This window comes from Ursus maritimus, unplaced genomic scaffold (assembly GCF_017311325.1).
Source record: "Ursus maritimus isolate PB19 unplaced genomic scaffold, ASM1731132v1 scaffold_1, whole genome shotgun sequence".
Classification (NCBI taxonomy): Eukaryota; Metazoa; Chordata; class Mammalia; order Carnivora; family Ursidae; genus Ursus; species Ursus maritimus.
The window spans coordinates 43,572,754-43,596,287 of NW_024423343.1; the positions used below are offsets into that span (position 1 = coordinate 43,572,754).

General features: G+C 38.9%; 1 protein-coding gene across 1 annotated transcript in view; it reads right to left on the reverse strand.

Annotated features, from left to right (window-relative positions):
* ANKAR (ankyrin and armadillo repeat containing) overlaps positions 1 to 23,534 on the reverse strand; it is a 67,641-nt gene that overhangs the window by 42,204 nt on the left and 1,903 nt on the right. The window contains exons 2-7 of the mRNA XM_040642961.1: positions 16,469 to 16,906; positions 14,757 to 14,920; positions 14,014 to 14,117; positions 10,289 to 10,469; positions 9,071 to 9,290; positions 750 to 951 (exon numbers count right to left, since the gene is read on the reverse strand). Of these exons, the coding sequence (XP_040498895.1) occupies positions 750 to 951; positions 9,071 to 9,290; positions 10,289 to 10,469; positions 14,014 to 14,117; positions 14,757 to 14,920; positions 16,469 to 16,906 (1,309 nt within the window). The remainder of the gene's footprint in view (positions 1 to 749; positions 952 to 9,070; positions 9,291 to 10,288; positions 10,470 to 14,013; positions 14,118 to 14,756; positions 14,921 to 16,468; positions 16,907 to 23,534) is intronic.

The window sequence follows — 23,534 nt, forward strand, 5'->3', positions numbered from 1 at the left end:
CTAAATTGTGTTCAGATTCAAAATGATAACCTATCTTTCAATTACAATCAAGAATGTATGTTCAGCAGAAGTTATACCTCCATCCTAAAGATTGGTCCTCCGCTAAATTATGAAACAGAATTGTGAAACAGAAATTGCGAAATAGAAGTTAAATTGTGAAATTGTGTTTGGGATGTTTCACTATTTCAAAGTTACTTTCTTCTTCTTTTTTTAAAAACTTGATTTTATTTTTGTGTAAGCTTCACACCTAACCTGGGGCTTGAACTTACAATCCTGAGCTCAAGAGTCACATGCTCTACCAACTGAGCCAGCCAGGTGTCCCCAAAGTTATTTCCTTCTTTTTAATGTGTTTCTTTTCTGGATACCATTAGATGTTTCTCTTGTTATCTGAGGCCTATCCACATTAGTCTGGAGCACTTGAGCTGTCTCCTGGCTGGTTAGGTTCCAATTTCGAGCACATTTCTCCTCCCTAGTCTCAGGTTTCTTCCAGAGCACTAAGTAGTTAACTTGATAAACTAGTCTGTAGGGCCACACCATTGAGAAGCATGGATAGGCTAGTAGAAGTTCTGTCTTTATACACTCTAAAGGTAAGTCATAGACGAAGAAGGTAGTGTGACCAGAAAGGACAACAGAGTAAGCCTTACTACAGACTTTCACTTCAATGATACCAACCATTCCTTTTAGTGTCAGTGTTTGGCGCAAGCCATGAAAGCAGAAATTTATATTTTTACAAATGCTTAATAACTTACTCAGCTGTTGCCTCTGCTTCCAGCAAACTAGGATCCTTCCTGTAGAGAGCAATGATGATGCCAATATTGTCATAGAAAGCTGCAAAGTGAATTGGCATCCAGCCTCTTTTTTCAGAAAGCGTGTAATCAGCTTTGAAACAGAGCAGACAGATGGTTGTCTCCAATGAGCACGCCTGCGCAGCCAGGTGTAGAGGTGTTGGACCTAAAATGGATGGACAATTACTTAAGTGATCAATATCGAACAGTCTAAAAAATATGTCTTTTTTGGGCGCCTGGGTGGCTCAGTGGCCACTGCCTTCTGAGGCATCTGCCTTTGGCTCAGGTCATGATCCCAGTGTCCTGGGATCGAAGTCTGCTTCTCCCTCTCCCTGCTCTTGTTCCCTCTTTCTCTCTCCCTCTCAAATAAATAAAATCTTTTAAAAATAAATAAATAAATAAAATATATGTCTTTTTGATATACATCCACAGAGCTTAGTACTGTGACATAAAAGCTCCAAGATAAGCACTAAAAGTACTAATTTAGGCAATTCTCTATTTCTTTAACTCAGGATGTCTGACCATTAAAAATCAATCCTTCTTTATGAACTAATAATAAATAACATTGAAAATATTAAATACTTGAAAAATTAAGTAAATGTATAAAAAAGTCTTATGATCAAATAAGCTGCTTCTTGTTTATTTTCCATTTTATTTAAATGTTTTGTAGTAGGAAGTAAGATCCTCTGAAATTGAAGGAAAAGTATGCTCACAAAAGCCCTATATGTCACGAAATCCAGTGGGTGTTTTTCAATTCTTATTATACCTCTCAACAGTAAGGTTCTTCCTCTTTAAAATAGTTTTTTGGTTTTTTTTCCCCTTGGCTTCTGTGATATCATAACCTCCTGTTTCTCTCCTACCCCTCTGGCTACTCCTTCATAGTCTCCTTTGGGATGTTCTCATCGTCTTGAGGTCTACGTGAGCCTTAAGGCTCTGTCTTGGGCCTTTTTATCTTTGCAGTGACTTCATTTACCACCTAAAAGTTGATGACTCCCAGAATTATGTCTCTAGATCTCTTTTTTTCCCTCCAAGCTCCACATCTTTATCTCCAACATCTCACTAGGTGTCTCCACACACCACCTCAAACTTAACATGTTCCAAATTGAATTACCTTTCCCTCCAAACTTAGTCCTCTTTCTCTGCTGCCTAAATCAGTGAAGGATATCACCATCTAGCCGGCTCTACAAACCAGTAACCTGAAAGACTCCTTAGTATCTCCTTCTCATCTCAGTCTCCATAACCAGTCCGTCACCAAGTTTAAGTATCTTTACAACCTATCTTTACTGCCACAACCTCCCCACTCTAAGCCTCCCACTCCGTTCTTGCCCTTCACCAGTCCATTATTTCAAAATGTAAACCTGATCTTCTTACCTACTGGCCTAAAACTTCTCAGTGGCTTCTCAAGGCCATCTGATTATGAATATAGGAAAAGGATCCACTGGCTCCAATTTAACCCAAACCACGAGCTCTCCCCCTCCCACCAAAAAACCTATGACATACACAACTTGTTCCCTTCATTTGGGCCTTCTTGCAGCTCCTCAAATGCAGGGTAACCAGCCACACCCAGCCTCCCCAGGAAAGCACCCATCTGTGCCTGTTGCCCCAGCATGATGATTAATAGAGCCTCTTCCATTTTCAAGTATCCCTGTTTTGGATGATGAATTATCCGGTCACCTTGGGCTATTCCTGCTGTCTGAAAGCTTCCTTTTCCCAAACAATGCTTTTCTGACCAGCGTCCAGTTAACTCCTACTTCTCAGTCTAAATGGCAATTCCTCAGTGAAGCACTGGTTTTCTCCCAACTCAGATACTTCCAATGGCCTCTGGCCTGAGTTACACATCTAAGCTTTATATCATAGCCTTTGATCATCTGTGATAGCTGACCTGATTTATCTATCTAAAATCACTGCTTAGTCTTCCAGCTACTGGTCAGGCATGGAAGTCACCACTCTGTCCTAACAGCAAGTAGAAAACTAAACAAACTGAGAACTCAACAACTCTCCTTGTATATGATTGAGAAGTGAGGTCTCAGCAAAAATGCTGCCCCCCAAAGTTGGAGATACAGACAGGCTGATGCAGAGAAGCATGCGTGACTGAAAACAAACCTCCACGGGAACCAGTGCTAGAGTGGTAGAGCTGCCTCGGTCCCTGCAGCCGACCTAACAGTCCTAAGTTTTAGCAATCACCCTTAGCCCATATGTCATCGATTAACCTTTCTTTGTATATCTATAGATCATGCATTCTTTCCCAGAAAGAACAGGAGGCTTCTGAACAACATGAAACAGAAACCAGAGCCTCTTGTGCAACCCCTTGGCACTAAAGAACCAGACCCCTTTGCACAACCCCCTTGCACAACCTCCAAGCACTAAGGTAATGTCTACAGCTGACACCATTCAGTCTGCCTGTAATTAAAAGAAATGTTACAGACCACTGTAGCCGATTTATTGATTAACTGCCCCAAAACTCCTTCAAAAATCCTTCTTGGGCCAGGCAGAAACCTTGGAGTTGGCCTCTGGACAACAGTTGGCCTTCTCCCCAGAAGGCCAGCCTCCTGAACAAAGCTCATATTCCTTTCCAATCAAAACTCGTCTCTCGAGTATTGGCTTTTTGAGTAATAGGCAGCTGAACCTGGGTTTTGGTAACAGGAAAATCCGAACTATAATTAACAAATTGCTGGTGGCTCATTGTGGATAAGTCAGAGAGTTAAAAACTCCAGGGGGACTCAGTCCCAACCCCCCAGGGCTTCCCCATGCTTCAGTGAGTTTTAACTCCAGGAGTTTGACCAGGTCCTCACAGTGGATATCAGAGAAAGATTCCCTCATGCTTGGGAGGGCAGGGGAAAAGGAACCATTTTGAGATATACCAGAGCATTCCACTTCTCTTAACTAAAGGCTTGACCTCAGGAGAAACTATTTTATGAGAACCTAACCTGCTGGGTTGTATCAGAGCCTAACCTACCTGGGGGAAGGGAAATACCCAATTCTATCCCCCTCCAACCACCCTGACACACCTAAGGTGGGAGTCAGGACTGACAAGTACATGTGAAGTTCACAGTCTCCCCAAAGACTGAGATCTAATCATAGGACTATAGAACATGGTGGTTCATTTCAATCAACAAAAGGCTGTTAGCTGCTCTCAGCAGTAGAAACATATCAAAATGACCTATTTTTTTTTAACCACACAAGCCCCCCTACCGCCCTCTCCGTCTCTTCTTTGCCTTCCTCAAAAAAAAAAAAAAAAAAAAAAAAAAAAAAAAAAATTTAAGACAACCTGGGAGTACTATTCTTACATCCCCTTCTTACTACTATGAAGTGTGCTTAATAGAAATGCTGAACCTTGACACCAACCCAGGTACTCTGAATCAGAATATGCATTTTAACAAGATCCGTGGATGATTCCTTTGTACTTGAAAGTTTATCCCAGAATCCTGGGATAAAGTGCCCTCCCCCCAACATCTGCAATGTCTGATGACATTTTTGTTTGTAACAGCTGGGGTGGGGATTGCTACTGGCATTTAGGGGTAAGAAGCCAGGAGTAATACTAAACATTCCTTTTTTAAAAAAATTTTTTAATTTAAATTCAATTAATTAACAGATAGCATATTATTAGTTTCAGAGGTAGAGTTCAGTGATTAATAGTAAACATTCTATAGTGTACAGGAAAGCCCCCCACAACAAAGAATTACCCAGTCCACAATGTCAACAGTGCTGAGGATGAGAAACACTGGCCTGGGACATGCTAGAATTAGGGAAGTTCTGGAAGGGTTTATGTAGTCTGAAGAATTTATTCTCTGGTTGAGAACCCTGGGCTAGGGAACAGATGCTCTATTGGGACCTGAAAGCCATAATATCTCTATTACACAACTCTGAATTCTGCCAGTGATGGTCAAATGCTACCCTGCATCCATCCATTCATGTATTCATTTAACAACTATTTCCTAATCACTTACTAATACCAGGCTTTCTTCTGAGCACTAGAATATCATGGCAAAGTGAACTACACCTTTGGCCTTTATGGAGCTTATTAAAGTGAGGGAGACACAATAGAGAGATAATATCATATAAGGCAGGGATAAGTGATACTTAGAAAATGACAAAAGAAAGCAAAAATGCAGGAAACACACTATTGTTACTCAGCTGCAAATTCCTACTGGGAGTAGGCCAGATAAGTGGGCCAGATAAGCTCCATGCCCCCCCACCCCGCCACCTTCCTTTGCTACCCACTGTGCAGAATTTGCAATGCCTGTCCTTTGTCTTTCTGTCAGTGTCTGCCAATGGGGATCGCTGGCAGGAGACTGGAGAAGGGAGGAGAATGAGGTCAGTACACTATCGTCTCTATGATCACCTCAGGTTAGCTGCATTCCTCCACCAATGGAAGATGGCTGGTTTGAATAACTTCTGCCTTCCCCCTACAAGATTCAGGTTTTTATAAATGGTTTATTTAAAAATAAACTCTTCTTGGTAAGAAGATGCAATGTGAAAAAGACAGTCTCCTCAACAAATGGTGTTGGGAAAACTGGACAGCAACATACAGAAGAATGAAACTGGCCACTTTCTTACACCACACACAAAAATAAACTCAAAATGTACTAAGGACCTAAATGTGAGACCTAAAACCATAAAAATCCTAGAAGAGTGCAGGGCAGTAATTTCTCTGACATCAGCCATAACAACACTTTTCTTGATATGTCCCATGAGGCAAAAGAAACAAAAACAAGTTATTGCAACTACATCAAAATAAAGAGCTTCTGCACAGTGAAGGAAACAATCAACAAAACTAAAAGGCAATCTACTGAATAGGAAAAGATATTTGCAAGTGATATATCTGATAAGGGGTTAATATCCAAAATATATAAAGAACTTATAAAACTCTACACTCAAAAAACAAATAATCTAATTTAAAAATGGGCAGAAGACATGAACAGACATTTCTCTAAAGAAGACACAGATGGCCAATAGACACATGAAAAGATGCTCAACAGCACTAATTATTAGGGAAATACAAATCAAAACCACCTATCAGAATGGCTAAAATAAAAAACACAAGAAACAATGAGTGTTGGTAAGGATGTGGAGAAAAAGGAATCCTCTTGCACTGTTGGTGGGAATGCAAACTGGTACAGCCACTGTGAAAAACAGTATGGAAACATCCCTCAAAAAATTAAAAATAGACTTACCATATGATAGAGTTATCACACTACTGTATATTTGCCCAAAGAATTAAAAAACACTAATTCAAAAGGATACATGTACCTTTATGTTTACTGCAGCATTATTTACGATAGCCAAATATGGAAGCAGCTCAACTGTCCATCAATAGATGAATGAATAAAGAGTATATATATATATATGTATATATATATAATGGAATATTACTCAGCCATAAAAAGGAATGAAATCCTGCCATTTGCAATAACATGGATGAATCCAGAGGATATAATGCTAAGTGAAATACGTAGATCAGAGAAACACAAATACCATATGATTTCACTAATGCATGGAATTTAAGAAGCAAAACAAACAAAGAAAAAAAGAGACAAAAAACAGACTCATAAACATGAGAACAAACTGATGGTTACCAGAGGGGAAGTAGGTGGGGGATGAGTGAAGTAGGCGAAGGGGATTAAAGAGCACACTTGTGGGGCGCCTGGGTAGCGCAGTCGTTAAAGCGTCTGCCTTCGGCTCAGGGCGTGATCCCGGCGTGCCGGGATCGAGTCCCACATCAGGCTCCTCCGCTGTGAGCCTGCTTCTTCCTCTCCCACTCCCCCTGCTGTGTTCCCTCTCTCGCTGGCTGTCTCTCTGTCACATAAAATAAATAAAATCTTTAAAAAAAAAAAAAATAAAGAGCACACTTGTCATCATGAGCACTGAGTAATGTACAGAATTGTTGAATCACTGTATTATACACCTGAACCTAGTATAAAACTGTACGTTAATTATACTGCAATTAAAAAAAGATGTTAAACTCCTGAGTTGGAAGAATGGCTAAATCACGCTACGATTCACCACTTTCATGTCAGGTTCACTGTGTTGCTGGCTGTGTATTCTGGGGATAAACAAACCAAGCTGAAGTTGGCTGTCACTGATCAATTAAGTAGGACTAAACCCTGAAAAAAATAAACCCTCCTTGAATTATCCTATATACAGAACGAAGGCATAGTCTTTTAGAGACAGATATAGAAGATACGGCCTTTAAAATTTTTCTGACTCTCTATATTCAATACTTAGGTCAAATCTCTCACCTCAGTCAAGAATGCCTCATTCCTCAGACCTTACGGATTGTTAATGTCACTAGATGGCAGCATAGCTAAATAATATTAGCTGCAGGTATGTACGTATGTATGTATGTATGTATGTATGTATTTATTAAGGCATAAAAACTACTTTGGGGACTGATTTTATACAAATAAGTAGAGGTAACTGCAAATTCCACAGTAAAAAACAAAACAAAACAAAAAAACCCCCAAGACTTAAGAGGAATATGAATAAATGACCACGGGTAGAAAAAAATGTATACTTCAAAATACAGACAAAACATCATTATGTGATGTTCTCCTGTGACAGAACATTTGGAGACTATATATACACTATAAGGAGAGTTTTAACATATACGATAACCTTTCATATGCACCAAATATTCTACTTATGTCTTACCATTTCTTTCTTTTTTCATGTCCATTTTTGATGAATCTGTTTTAAAGAGGAATACACACAGAAGTATGATTATTAATGTATAGCAGCTCCCTAAATTAGTCAAAATAAACTCGTATGAATAAGAACAAAATGATGATGCTTGGATACCAAAGGCAGGACTGCATTAAACAGGACTGAGTGTAGCTTTGGTCAAGCCCTCTGGGCCCGACATCATGGCAGAGCAGACCTGGGGCACTGCCTCTCAAGTGTCTGGTCAAATCGGACAGTTGGGGCAGTTCTGTGTTGTAAAGTCATAATGAGTAGACATTGCAGGTAGAGTTACACACTTCCCATACTTCAAAATCTATCCAATTCTTAGCAAAGGGAAATCAAGTAGTCACAAGATGAATGAGAGATTTTGATTTACCAAAGATTTTTTCACACCAAAAAAAGGCTTAAAATATAACACATCTTTAACAGAGTACTCATTGCATTTAAATTTAACTGAATCTGTGCTCTATTTTAATCAAGTAATAGAAGGATCTTAATATCAAAACATTTTAATTACTTGATAAGAATACAGAATTTATTAGTAGTCAATAGGATTAAAGCAGAACATTCTGCTTTGGTGTGTGAAAATTTAACACAACTTTTTAAGATAGCTAGTTAAAACATAAAATCATCATTTCTTATTGCCAATATTGTTGTGTCAGCGATTCCTGATATTTTCTCTATTTCCCTCTTCAGTTATGGAGGACTTTTGCTTTCATTTTCAACGTTATCATTTTTATACTGGTTAAATTTATGCTGATGAATGCATATATAGGTATGCATACCTAATATTCAGGAAAAATGGCTTTTTTTTTTTTTTTTTTTTAGATTTTATTTATTTATTCGACAGAGATAGAGACAGCCAGCGAGAGAGGGAACACAAGCAGGGGGAGTGGGAGAGGAAGAAGCAGGCTCATAGCGGAGGAGCCTGATGTGGGGCTCGATCCCACAACGCCGGGATCACGCCCTGAGCCGGAGGCAGACGCTTAACCGCTGTGCCACCCAGGCGCCCCAGGAAAAATGGCTTTTTAAGGTCAGAACTAAGTTAGCCTTAAAGGGGCATTAATCTAAAAAATTATTATTATGGATAAATTTTTTTGTTATTAATTATAATTTAAGTTTATGTACTATGAAGAAACTATTTCCTGGCTGAGAACTCTGGGATAAGAAATGGATGTTCTGCTGGGTTCCCCATTTATCTACCTTTTCTCCAAATTTCTCTAGTACATTATTATACAGTAATTATCCCAGTGATTACCAAATGCCACCCTGCATTCATGCAACCATGCATTCATCCAACAACTATTTCCTGAGGCTTTCTTCTAGGCACTCGAATATCACGGCATAGCAAACCAAATCACTGCCTTTAAGGAGTGATTCAAGTGAGGGAGACACATAAACAAATAGGTAATACTATACAGGAGAGCAACAAGTGATATACTTAGAAAACTAAAAGGAGCCCCTCTGAAATAGGGGAAACAAAAACTTCACCTTTGCTCTAGGTCCCAGTGCCAAATTTTAATCTTGCTCTAAAATCAACATGCATTCTTAATTCTGAGTAGGGGTAATAAGTAAAAGTTTAAATTTTAAAAACTTCATGGTACCTTGGCTAAACATAATAAAGCGTCTCTGGTTGACGTTGAAGTTAGCATTGCACAGCTGACATATAATAGCAACTCTGTTGTGTAGAGCAGCATGATGGAAAATAGCATAACCTGCTTCATCTGAAACATTGATGGTCGAGCTTGAGGTTTTACGGCTAAATGTGTGGAAAACAGCAGATAATCCTCTTTCAACAGCAGACTTCATACCAAATGGGATGCTCTAAAATTATTAAGAGGGCCAGAATAAATTTTTCAAAATACACTTAACATTTAGCATAAGGGGGAAAAAAGGACAATGTATTTATAATAAATATAATGCTAATACATAACATAATCAATAAATATATATTAATATTATCACGGGACTGGCGCTCAGTTACAGTAGAATTTTCGCAAGATCCATGTGGAAAGTGTCTCACTGGAGAATGATTAATGTTATTAGAACTATAAAGAAACATTGAGAAATTTGAAAAAAATTTTTGGGAAGTTTTTTTTTTTTCTCCCCCCCTTTTTAGGGAGAAATTGTAGATCCTTCTCTGGAGACAATTAAAACAGGATAGACAATTTTCTTTCTGAAATACTTACACAAATGGAGATCACTGGGTTCCTTTTCTGATTTAAGAACCATCTAATTTAGAAATCTAGAAACTAGAAATATATAGCTATAGAATTTATACAATTTGTATAAGAGTACACTCTTCTTTGAGACATCTGACTACTTAATATTTTAAGATTTGATTTAAGTTTGATTTGGTTCAGGATGACAGGTTTATTCCTCAGGTTTGGTTCTGAGGACTGAAGCCTGACTCTGCCATTTACTAGCTGTGTGATTTGGAAAAGATCCTTAACTTGCTGTGCCTCAAATTTCTCTTTTGTAAATTAAGAATGATAACAATAGTACTAATACCTTGAAAAAATTTGTTAAAAGGATTTATAAAGTGTCTGGCACACAAAATAAGCACTCAATAAATACTAGCCATTATTAAGATTGGTCACAATCTTAACAGTTCATTAACATTGTTTTGTAACCCTACCAGAAATTTATAATCCAGAATTATATAGCTTCTAAGCTGCTAAAATGTGGAATTTTTATTTCACACTGAAAACTTTATTTAACCTAATATTTATCCCTAAGATAAAAAGTTGAGACATATACTTATCTATAATAACATATTATTTATAATAGCTTCCTAAAGTGTGTGATAATTACTGAAATACCTTGCATTTCATAGCTTTTTTGAAACCAAATTTTTTCTTAAATTGTTCATGTAATTGAGCATCTGTTAGTGGAAGTCTTTTCGGTTTCAGATTGTTCACGATTTCATTTATGGCTCCCCACCACTTTGTCTTATATAGTTGATGATAGTAAGTTTCAAGTTCAAAACAGATCACATAGTAGCTATAAAAAAAGAAAAAAGATAAATCTTTCTGACTTCGAAGTAATTTGCTACTTTTTTTCTATGCTGACTAAACTGTATTTTTCTATAATAATTACAAATACAAAACTGTATACAAATACAAAACTGTAGTTTAAATTGTACTTGATTGAAAAAGAAGGTCTAGGGAAATACTGTTATGAACTGGTTGGAGGCAGATATCCTCTCTTCCTTGATCTTTACTTCCATCCCAACTTTTTGAATATAATAGACTTCTGCAGGGATGGAGGCACATTTGAGGACCTGTTTGCATGTATTTGAAGTTATCATTCTTCTCATCTACCATCCTCTCTCCCAAAAGGAAACTAGACCACAAAAATCGAAACTGAAGGCTGTCTTCATGCACACCTTGCAGAGACAGTGCCAGTCTAGGTGGTGGGACTTGTCACATTTCCCGTGGGCCCCAGCTTGTGGAGGTGCCACCTTCATGACTGGGGACTTGCCTAACTTACTAGACTCCGGCCTCCAAAGTTGAGGAACAGTTATTCTGAATCTTACTCAGATTTGAAGGCTTTCAAATCACAGTAGTGATAGGTTCTAGGGCCTTAAGGAGCTGTATGAATTATACCTAGATGCTTAATTTACAGTGGATGACTAAACTAAATTTCTAGAAGAAAATAGCTCACTTTCCCTTCGTGTCATACACGCTGCTAAGAGTAGATGCCACAGATACCCCAAGTCCCACAAGATTGCCTCCATAGATGTCAGCATAGGGGATCACACTGAGGATATCCTTTGGTCTTTGAGTGGCTCAGCACCACATCATAGAGTCCCAGTGCCTACAACCTCTTCTTTTTATGGACTTCTCCAGGGAGCTGGCTTTGGCTGTGGTAAGAAGCTGCTGACTACCCCTGCAGCCCTGGTACTCAGTGAGGTACTCTTAGATCACTGCTGAGGCAATGAAACAGACTTATAAATTTAAAAAATACAAGAGAATATGGGTTGATTTCTTCCAGAAATTCAATTTACTTCTCCAATACAAATCAAGCATTTAGAATTAACAGGGGGCTCTCCTACCTTAGAAACTGGAGAAGCAACAGGTGGTGAAGGTGTCTATGCCCTGAGAAGGTCTCTACCACAGAATTTTGTGACCTCCCCCCCAAGATTGGCTACACAACCTGCAATGAGATGACACTGGAAGCACAGAAAGCCCAGATAGCAAGCGCAGTGAGCGAGCCATCATCCAAGGACTGCAGTGACATACCCACTGTTCTTACTCAAAACCTTTGTGCAGTCATCAGCAGGGACTATAAGGGAGCCTCACTTTTAAAATAACTCCCTTCATATTCTTCTGCCTGGGAATCTGCACCCAGCTTCTGAGGAGCTTCTGGAACCACGTTTCCCTGATACACCACTGTCATATTAAGTTGATTTCTGACCTGCCCCCTAATATCCACAACAGTATCACAATGCTGGTATGTTCCCCCCAAAATAGGACATTTTAGTACTGGTATAAATTAATAGTTTTGCTCCAGTCATTGTCACCTTAATAATTCATGGGTTCTTGTACTTTTATGGGTGGCCAAATCCTGAGTATCTGACTGTGGTCCCTATTTTTTTGATTCTGGTGTGGTAGGAGAACCCAACCTGAACCAAAATCAATCTAGGATTTGGATGTTTCCAGGCATGCCTGGAGGACCATCTGAACTGATCCTGTTTTCATAAGGGACCAGGGGTTTCCTAGGAGATAAACTATTCTGAGGAAAAAGAATATCAAGACACATGAGCTCAGACCAATAACAATGCCCTTAAAATCAAAGAGGGGAGATTTTAAGATGTCATGTTTTCAATCATTCAGATTATTCTCTGGTCCAGCACCAACACAGAATGATCCCTACATCACAGGAAAGAACAACCGTTAGCAAAACGACCAAAAAAGTTGTTTTTGCACCAAATTCTTAGGGGTTCAAGGCAGCACTTCCTTGAAACCAATAAAACCAGGAAAGAAATTCTCCTTGTTTCATTGGATTGGCTTCCACATGTCTCACAGCTGATGCATGCTATTCAGCAGGCATGAGGAGCGAGCCCCAGAGGGGACACCTGATCCACAACCAGGAGCAACAGCGTCTCTAATGCAACGGCATTGCTGCTGAGTTGCCTTCATGGGGGCCTACTGAGTGCCAGGAGCCCAGCAGCAGATCATTACAGAGAGCTCAGACAGGCAAGAAGGAAACTGAAGATATCTCACCAAGCACAGCTTTCATCTCACCCGATTCCCTGCATGCCCAGGATCATTAGTGTCCAGCCAGACACTACACCCTGGGAGAATAAAGCATTATTCAGAGGTGCTTCCAGGATCCTATTTAGCTTGGCAAGGGTTGTACATGGAGTATGTCAATAGGTACTGGATCCATGAATGAGAGATTTCCTCCTCCAGGAAGATGCACACTAACTGTCCATTCTAGAGGCATGAGGTCTATTACTTAATTCCTTCCAAAATCATGGAGGTCATTAGCCTCATGGTCTTTGACTTCATCTCTAGTACCATGTGTGCATCCAGGCAGTATTAACGGAAAGATCCACCTTTCATTGTTTATCTTGCTTCTCCCTCGTCTTGTTTCTGGTATGTTCCTCATTGCCATGCATCTTAAGAGAAATTTATAATCTTTGTCTTTACTTCTTCACATTCCGTGAACTTTCCCCAACTTCACCCTTCGGCTCACTACACATAGCCTATAACCAGAACTAATTCTCTTACCAAATCATTGCCAAATTGAGTCCTCTCTTTAGTCTTAAGTTGACTTGGCCTTTTCTCTGTTGAATTTGATGCTTCTAACTATTTCCGTATTTTAAAAATTCTCCCCATTTGGCTTCCATGCTATCATACTTTATTGGTCCACCTCCCCGTATCATTCCTTCTCAGTCTCCTCTGCTCTCTCTTCTGCATCTCCCCACCCCATTTAAAAGCTGTTCTTCTCCAGAGTTCCAGAGTTGTTCTCTAAACCACTTCCATGCCTTAAAAAAACAAAATCAAAAAACCTCTCCTATATGCTTTTCAATCTCAAGTCTCTACCTCCTAATAACAATGCCCATGGCTCCACTTTCCATATTTCCAAACTTCAGTGTCCAAGATACGAAAATCCAAGAATACACGACATAAAAGACCCTAGAAAAACTTAGAGAAACATATAGCTTCAAAAGATGACAGGCATAACAAGACCCAGGAGAGGAAGAGGAGTTTAAATCATATTCTTTATGGAACTAAAGGGCTTTGGGCTGAGTCCACTGCTTTTCAGTAGGCCCGCCTCCATCCCCTATAATCACGGTGACAGTTTTAAGAACTAATCACCATCTGTAAGGATTATTATACAGAATGTACCAAAGAGCATGAAGTAATAAATATACTATTTAATACTTTGTTGAATCTGTATTTCATTCACGTGGGTTATTGTTCTAGGATCTCTATGCTGAATATTAAGTTAGCCTTTGCATTTTCACACTTTCCTTGTTTCCTCCTAACTTTCAACAAGTTGTGGCTACTGTGAATAATTACTCAAAGTTCCTTACCTTTTTCCATTAAGTTCCATGACTGGTATTGAGTAATATTCTTTGTATCCTGAATCTTCTACAAAAGCATTAGCAGCACAATCCCGTATTGTTTCTAAGTTGTTCTAAAATATGAGTTATGTTACTAAAAACATATCTTTAAACAACCCTAAATAATTATGGCTTCTTTTAGATGAAATTTTATACTTGTAAATGATAAATTTTTAATATAATATCCCACCAGACCCTAATGATAACTTCATGTATCCAATTCCTACTTCAGGAGTGAGGGAAAAATACAAAAGATAACATAAGGAAGGTAGAAAAGCAACGGTAATTCAAATGTTATAACGTGTATATTAAATTCTAGATTAAATTATTGTTCTTAAACTCTAGAGGATCTCTGTTCTAATACTAATCTTTGAGGAAAATGGAAGAATATGTAGTGAATGTTGAAGGATTTCTACTATACTCTTTGATTAACTACTTTAGGGCACATTTGGTCCATTAGAGGTCTATAAATTCTGTGAGGATAGTTGTACCTAACTTACTTATCATCTCACCTCTGACACCTAACATACCTCAGATATAGTTGCACTTAATTCATGTATGTTACATAATGTATGAAAAGATAAGTGAGTTAGGAAGGTAATCATTTGGAGATTGGCCTAGTGCCTGTACCAACAGAGACTGTTTCTGGATGGAGAATAAGATAAAAGAGTTGAGAAATGATAAACCATTTCAGGAACAATAATAATTTAAACCTGAAAATCTTCCAAAGCACTCTCAATTGAAGGTGTGCTGATATCAAATTCAATTCCTCCATGAACATGAAAATACTGATCCTCTTTGTAGTGAAAATGCTGGCATTTAAAATCTCGTCCATAAATAAATGGAGGCAATTCTCGCTCTGTCTTGACCTTGTCATCTCCAAAAATGAAAACAAACTTCAATTCAAAAAGTGAAAACAGCATATACACAATCATATTTTGAAGATCCAGATAAATCAAGTGAAAAAAAACCCACATTAAATGAAAATCTTGACAATTATAGCCTCTAAAATCATGGCCTTAATTTATATTTTAAACATGAAAATATATTTATATCATATATTTTGGGCATTTTCTATAGTTTCATTGTATAGACATTTCAAGAGAATAGTCAAAACATTATTCTACTTATTGATTTCTATGTGTGAGTTCAACTAATATCTTACCTCCAATTGTCAGAAAAGATTTGAAACTATGCCTCAGAGATTCTTGAGCTAAATAAACAAAAACTTAACCTGAGCTGGTTCAGGCAAAAAGAGACATTAAAAAGAAATAGGTGGGTATCTCTTACTGACAAAAATTACCAGCTCACTTTTTCGGAAAGTAATAAAACCACACATACAACATTTATTTTAGAAAAATGATTTTCTAAAACGCCAGTAATGATTAGGTTTGCCTAATATTTTGACTTATTAGCAGAATATGGTTTCATTAATGTAAAGTATATAATGTATTTTGAGAAACGTAAAAGGTACAGAAAAGTACAAGGAATAATATAACACCCTAATATCACCACCTGGAACTACTAACATTTAGTCATATTTGCTTCCAATAATCTGAGTAATAAAACATTACAGGTAAAGCTAACATTCTCTTTAATCAAAGGCCTCTTAGTTCCACACTGCCCTCCTACCTCCCCCACCCCCCCCAGGATAAGAACGGTCATGAGCCCATTTTTAAGTAGTTCACAGATAAGGGTAATAATTTTCACTATTTGAATGCTCATGATACAAATTTTCATTAAATGATTTGCAAAATTTCTACTGAAAATTTGCCCACCATGGTAAGTCTCCATGTTTGGGCATCAAAGAAAACATATAAATTTTGTGCTAATCTGGGTGGAAGGAATAGTTTGCACTACATGCCTGTCAAAGTCCATGTAAGTACAGTCCTACTTCAGCTCTCTATTCTCTTACATTGGTTTATTTGTGTATAACAGTGCTAATACACTAGTAAAGTTTTAAAATATGTTTTCATTTCTTTTTCAGAAATGTGACACCATTCATGACCCTTTAATATTAATTGCAGAATCATTTATAAACTTTCATGAAAAACATGACAGGGATTTTGAATAGAAGTGCATTGAATTTATAGGTTTATAGATCAGATATGATACATTCACAGTGTATCATACGTCTCATCATGAACATGGCATATTTCCCTATTTTTCTAAGAATTTAGTTTTAAGTCTTCTAATAGCCCCTATAATTGGTATAAATATACACCAAGTACTATGCACATGTAGCAAATATTTGTAACTACTTTGGAGACATTAAATTTTGTTTTGTTTTGTTTCCTAATAGGCTACAGCAAGGTTATATGCCTGGACTCACCTACTACAAGCAAAACTGAATTTAAATATAAATTTAATCGATCAATCTATCTATATAATTATTTTATATTTGATTTTTTGGTGATACGCTTACCTGAAAAAGGTGGAAGCAGACTACTTAAATATGGAACTTTCATCTTCTTTTTTAAACTCAAGAGAAATGGAGTCAGAAAACATATTAACTTTAGGTATCCTATCCCTCTTCTGATTTCTTTTTTCTTCTCGAAGTGTTTCTGAATAACTTTTTTCTGAAGATATAATCTTTGCTGTAATCTCTGGTAGGTACAAATATCAAGATAATCCTGCTTATATTTTATAGCATTAGTGAGCCAATAGGCTGTTTCAAATATAAAAACATTTTCATACTGTTGAACTTGTGTGGTGCTAAATGTCAACTTTAGCATAATGTTTTCAGCATATTTCATAAAAACAGCTTTTTCTTCAGGGCTATTGGGATTATATGTTGGATCTTCATTCACGTCTTCATCATAGATTCCATTGAAGTCCGGATCCTTTGTAATATCAATCAGACCTTAACAGTAAAAAAAAAAGAATTTAGTGAAAACATCATACTTGGCTTCTGGATAAATAGAGGAGATTGAATACTGGGTTTCATCTTGAAATCCTACTAAAGTGACAATAAAGGGATAATAAGATGCCAAAAAAAATTGTTAAAAGATGGAAAGCATGTGGATGAGTGGTAACTAAGCAGAGTAAAGAAAGATGGAAGCTTATAGAATTAGAATAGACACAATCCCATGGATACAGTGCAAGTCCCATATTTAATCAGGATAACTATGGAAGAATAAGAAAATGTGATCTCCCTTTAAGCCAGGATTTGGCTTCTCACTTGGCTAAAAGTATAATTTTTTTCAAGCCTTACATTACACATTTCTTGTTTTTGCTGGTATCAGAAGCTAAACATATACAATACAGAACTTTCCTGCTAACTAATCCTAATGAAATAAGAATTAAAACTTGATTTTACTCTCTTATAAGTGACAAATTTCCTGTTACATTTTCATCCTATTTATGATGAAATTAAGGGCTTACTTGTTGTCAAATTGTCTTTTTAAGGACAGTTACACTTATAATGTCACCCTTAATCTAAGCTTGAGAAAACTGCATAGAATCATAAAATAATGTCTCGGTAGAAAATTTGGAGTCTGTAACATATGGCCTTAAAAGTGCAAGTGATACATCAATGCACCTCCCTTTCTTTTTCCTTTTTGTCCTTCCCCAAATCTATTAAAAAAACAAACAAAAAAAGCCAGAATACAGTTGGATTTTTAAATGGCCAATAGATTCACTTGCCTTTTGCAAAAGTTAAATTAAGAAATTATAAAGAAATTAAAGTATTTCTGAAAAGTATTAAAGTATTTCCAAAAAAATCTGAACATAAGCCAGAGTATTTGTGGACATCTCTAAAATTTTGGAGCCTGAGATGGCTGGGGCCAATAGGCAGGCAGCAAGTCAATTCTCACCGAGAGGCACGAAGGCTTAGAAATTGGAAGCACGTGGAACCTCTGACCGATGGGTCCTAGCGTTAGAATTACTCCCCTCCCCTTCTCCAAAACAAATGAAGACAAGGAGGGGGGAGGAGGAGGCGGCTTAGAAACTGGAATCACGTGGAACCTCTGAGGACTGGCCCTAGTGTTAGAATTACAAAAAAAAAAAAAAAGGAGGAGGAGGCGCAGAAAAGATTGGTTCAAAATCTGATTAAGATGCACTGAAACCCCCAGATCGCCTTCCCCAGATAGCCCAGCCCCTCCCCTTCTGTAAAAGGTTTGAGCAGCTGAGCTGAAAACCGGGTACCATGAGAGCCTGCGCGCTGAAGAGAGAGATCCAAAGCCCCCTCCCCTCCTCTGGCCCCAGACTCGCCCTCCGTCCAGGAAAGAGACTGCAGCAAACAGACCGATCAAAGAGGAAAGACCTACAGATGTAGCATTTGGGGAGAGTCTCCCCAGTGAAAAGACAAAGTTTCTTCCTGAGCCCACTACAGGGCGGAGTACCAGTCAAGCAAGCCCTGTTCCTGCCCCACTCCTACACGAGAACAACGTGCGAGCATCTTCATACTGGTGACGAAAACCTCTCAGGTGAAAGTCCCGACCTTGACTTTGGACGGAAAGGAGACGAGGAAACAACGGGAAGAGGGTGGAGGAAAGAGGAAGGGAAGGAAGGCGAAGGAACGGCACGGTGGGGCGGGGCAGAACGGCGGAGGGCGACAAGGGGGGAAAGGGATTTTGGAGAGCCAAAAGGAAAGTGCCTAGAAGCGCATCAGTCCGTTCAGATAGAAATAGGAGAATGACGGTGTGGACAGACACATCTTTAAGGGAAAAAATGGAATTGCTGCACCACCTCATACCTGACTTTACTGAGGGGAGTTGTAAATGGAATTGGAAAGCTAAGCTAATTTTTTTAAATGACACAGTTCATGTCACAAAAAAAAGTTATTAAAGAAAGGAAATGTGATCACAACACGTTATGCAAATCATATGTACAAAGTCATAATAAAGTAAAAAATGAGAAAGGATTTAATAAAAAAAACTAGATATAACTAAATTTGGAGGATAAAGGAGGGAAACACAAGATTCCATTATTTTAACCTCTGTTAATTTTTTTTAGTCTTATCTCCTGCCCTGCTTTTGCTCCTGAACTCCATTCTTTTTCAATGCCTAATACATGTCTTTATCTGAAGGTCACAGAAACACTCCCAAACGAAATTTATCCTTCCTCTCCCCCAAAGCTGCTTTCTTTCATTCGTGGTTAATGATACTATTTATCTATCAGTTCCTCAAACTAGAAACCCAAGAGTCTCCTTCAATTCCTTTTCTCTCACACTCTGTTGCTATTAGCCACTTAATTTCCACATGTTATTGACAGTTTACATTGTGCCATCCACAGTATGAGGTGCTGAGGAATTTAAAGAAGAAAAAGGCACACTTTTCTGTGCTCTTGAAGAGGAGTTTAAGGGCTAATAAGGGAGACACATGAAATCAGTAATTTCAATACAAAATGATGGAGTGTGCATAGAAGAGAGGAGGCTGTGTCTGAATCAAGTCTTGAGAAATGAGTAGCAATAACCTGGGGATGAATGTGGAAGAGTGAGGTGAAGTGGCAGGGAAGAAGGCAATTACAGATAAAGGACAGGGAATGAGCAGAGGCATAAAGAAAAACAGCAACAACCATTTCATTTTACCAGTTGTGGTACTAAACGAGATATATATTTGTATTTTAACTAAAAGTCATCCCCTCCACATGTTTCTATCACGAGAATATGTTTTCCTTATTTCCTCTCATCCCACAAATCTAATGTAATAAATCAAAGAATCCAAGAATTACTCTGATCAAGAAGCCCTCCATAATTAAAATCCCTACGGAAAACTAGATAATATGACCAGATTTTGGTATGCCCTGTTCTCTACAGCTGTTGCTACCGTTTAAGAGTGGTGTTCACTGGTGGTTTTGTAAATTGCAAATCAGAGAGGTAAATAAAGCTTAACATGGCCGACTGATTCTTAGCCATCTGCCCTCCTAGAAAAAGAGTTTGCCTTCCGCAAAGTTCCTTGGAAATCCACTTTAGCACAGTGTTTAGGCAACGGCATGGTCAGTTGCAAGGCTTGAGCCTAGTCTCCCAGTCATGCTAAGAGAGACAGTACCATTTTCCCAAATACGAGTGATGATCTAGAAATTATTGCTGTTAGTTTGTCATCATATAGCTACAACTACAACGCTTGGATCCCAGTTTACTGATCAAGTCAGTGGAAGAGTGGTATGCACTTTGCACCTCAAACACTGAGGAGGGTAGGGCTGGAGCCAAGTTTCCATGAGTCACACTGTATATCAGACACCTTTTGTTCTCTACCTCCCTTCCTGACTATATTTTCCACTCCAGCTTTTGTTGTATTAACCAGCTTCACAAAGACACCTGAATGTGCTTTGCTTCAGATGCACCACGTGGTTCTTATTTTTGCCCTGGGACTTCCCTACTACTGTGGTGTTAGACTTCTGATGGAACCCATCCAGTCATTCTGATGCATGAAAAATCTGGAGTGTGAGGGCATTGACCAATAAAGGAGAGGAGCTGGGGAACACATACTGCCCTCTTCTATCCCTTGGGCTGACAACTCTAAAATTTATTCTATGGGACTCCTCAGAGAGTCCCTACAAAATGGACCTCCATGGCCCAAGGGGTGAAAACTCAGCAGCACGTCCTTGGATTGATGTTTCCTCCTTTTCTTTTCACTTTTCCTGTCCCTCATTTCTGTTCCTTGGAGTCATTTCCCATAAGCTACCCTGACTTAAGCCCTCATTTCAGGCTCTGATTTGGGGGTAACCTAGGCTAATACACATTGCTCTTGTACCTGGCCTCTGACCTGGTGTTTCCTTGATCATGCAGCGTAAAAGCCTCACAGCCTGAGTCTGGGTTCCTCTCCCCAAGTCTGACCCTTGGCCCTGCAAGATTTCACAGTGATGCTTCAAATGTGGTACATGATGGGAACCCATACCTGTTCCTGCTCCTGTGAGTTTCCCCCCATAAAGGTCTGGTGTGTGTTCCACTTGGTCATTTACCATTGTTTACACTATACCATTGTCGCAGTGCGAGAAGCATGCTGGTGCTGCTGGTTCTTCAGTGGAATCCCAAGTGTAGTAGAGGGAGAAGAAACTCTCTGCCCTGGTATGTTGCTCATCTTTGATGCCGGCAGCCAATATTACAAAGTGCTTTAGTGTAACACAGCACTCTCCCCAAGGCACATGGTCATAGAGTGACTGAATTTAGAAAGATTTCCAGACTCATATACAGTGAAAGGGGATCAGAGTCACAGTAGTCTAGGCATGGGTTCCCAGCCAGGAAAAGAGAACTAAGTAGAAATGTCTGGGACTGATATTTAGCTGATACATATCAATATGGCCACACTGCTTGTTAAAATATTGATCCCCTTCTTATTTGGTAAATTGAATTGCTGTAGCCCCAAGTTCTTTGAACTCCTCCCTCCCCTGGGATCTCCTGGAAAGCTTCACAATCCTGCAAAGGCTACATATGACAAGCAGGAGATCCTGCTCCAGGATTATGGCTGATGTCTGTTCTTGTTGGTCAGTGCTCATACTGTACTGGTGGTTAAATATTTTTAATACCACCCCTGAAAATGTAGGCAGTAGAAGACAGCCTTAGTTCCTGGGTGCTCCCCCACTCCACCTTCAACTTGATTAGAATGTACCTATGTGTCTCTGATCCTCTCAATCAGGAGCACCACCGTGAGAGGACCCTCATTGGAGGTGGCCTCAGATATGACAGTTGGGCTCACGAGACCAGAGGGTGGGCCATGAAGCTGCTTGATATAACGGATTTTATCATCCACTAAGCAGAAGCCCTCTGTTCTTAACTACACAAGACATGTGCTCCTTCCTGCCATGGTCTTGTCTCTTATTATTATTATCGGTACTCTCACCAGATGATCCAAAGGCTCTTGTGATTTTAATATGTAAATGACATCAGTGTATACCTCTAACCCTGATCACTCCAGAATTTGACTTCTATAATGAAAGTTTCCAGACACATCTTGGCCAATTCGATTACAGAGAGACATCATCTGGCTTGTGCAATGTTTCCTGCTGTCTTCCAGTGATTAACCAATGGATTGTTGGACAACTTCCAGGACAGAAGAGTCATCAACTACCAAAAAGACATCTTAATTTAGCTGCATTTTATTTGCATTACCTGAGCTAGGCTTGGAGGTCCTAAACTACCAGTAATGATAGTAGTACTTCTGGGCAAACACTAACATATGTTTTTAAGACTTTGGCTGTGCCATATTCTCTTCAAATGCATCTACATAATGCCAAAATGTTAGCGTCCTTTAAGAGGGAACTGTCAAAGGAACACAGAAATGAATGGAATTCGCTAGATATTACTGGCAATACTTTGCATTTCTTCAACCTTACCACCTCAAGGACCTGAACAACAAGAAAGGATTTGTTAGTTCCAGTTACAGCTATAATCTTTAAAAGCTACTGACCCTCCAATGTTATAGGTACTATAGGTACTCGGTACCTAGCCAGGCGGCATTTGTCCTTACTCCATCAACATCACAGGTTGAGTAATTCTCTCCCAGAGGAGAATTTCTGCCTTATACTCACTACTCTTGGGGCCTGTTCTCAACAGAAGTTGACTACCCTGCATGGAAATGAGAGCTATTAGCTACCTAAACTATCTTTGAGACACAGAAGTACTGTCTTCAAGAGGTGGTACTGCTTGCTGGTACACTAAGGCAACATATCTGAAAACCCAACCCAAAGCAGGTGAGTCAGGCTGCCTGACTGTCATCAAGCAAATCTTATTCTTAGCTATTTGAACTTCACAGCAGTCCAGCCGCAGATACAGTAAATAGCATCGGTAGCAAACAAACACTTCCGTGGTTCAGGTCCTAACCAAGATTCAGAAGTGTTCAGCGATGTGTATTGCTGAAGGTAGTGGTTGGGAATAACCACCCAATTGTACCATTGTACCTAAACACCATCCTGACTGGACACTTAGGATGGTCAAAACTTTGAGCTGATCTACCTGTGACATGTTTGCTGAGGACCTGTTCCCTCAGTTCACAGTTATTGTCCTTTGGAACGTTCAAGCTAGACTTGATTTCTAACCTGACCCACTGCTAATGGTAGAAATCCCCTCAAGGGTGTCATTCGGGGGCACCTGAGTGGCTCAGTCGGATAAGCAGCCAACTCTTGATTTCAGCTCAGGTCATGACCTCGGGGTCCTGTGTCAGTCAGGCTCCACGCTCAGCAGGAAGTCTGCTTCTCCCTCTGCCTCTCCCCCTGCTCATGCTCCCTCTCTCTCTCTCAAATAAATAAATAAATTTTTAAAAAAGAGAGAAGTGTAAGTCAATTCATTTAACTCAATTTAACAAATATTAGTGGATGCCTACTTTGTGTCAGGGACTGTCTTAGGCACAAAACATACAGGGATAAACAAGGCAGTAAGGTTCTTTTTGTCATGGTGCTTTTATGTGAGCTTACTGTTAACTTGTTCTTGACATCAGGCTTATTTTTGTGTCTGAGCTAGAAATAAAAGCTCAGTGAAAATTTGTAAAATGACTAAATCAAACTAGAGTCCTTTATGAACACATATATGTACATTTTGTATGTGTGTGTATACT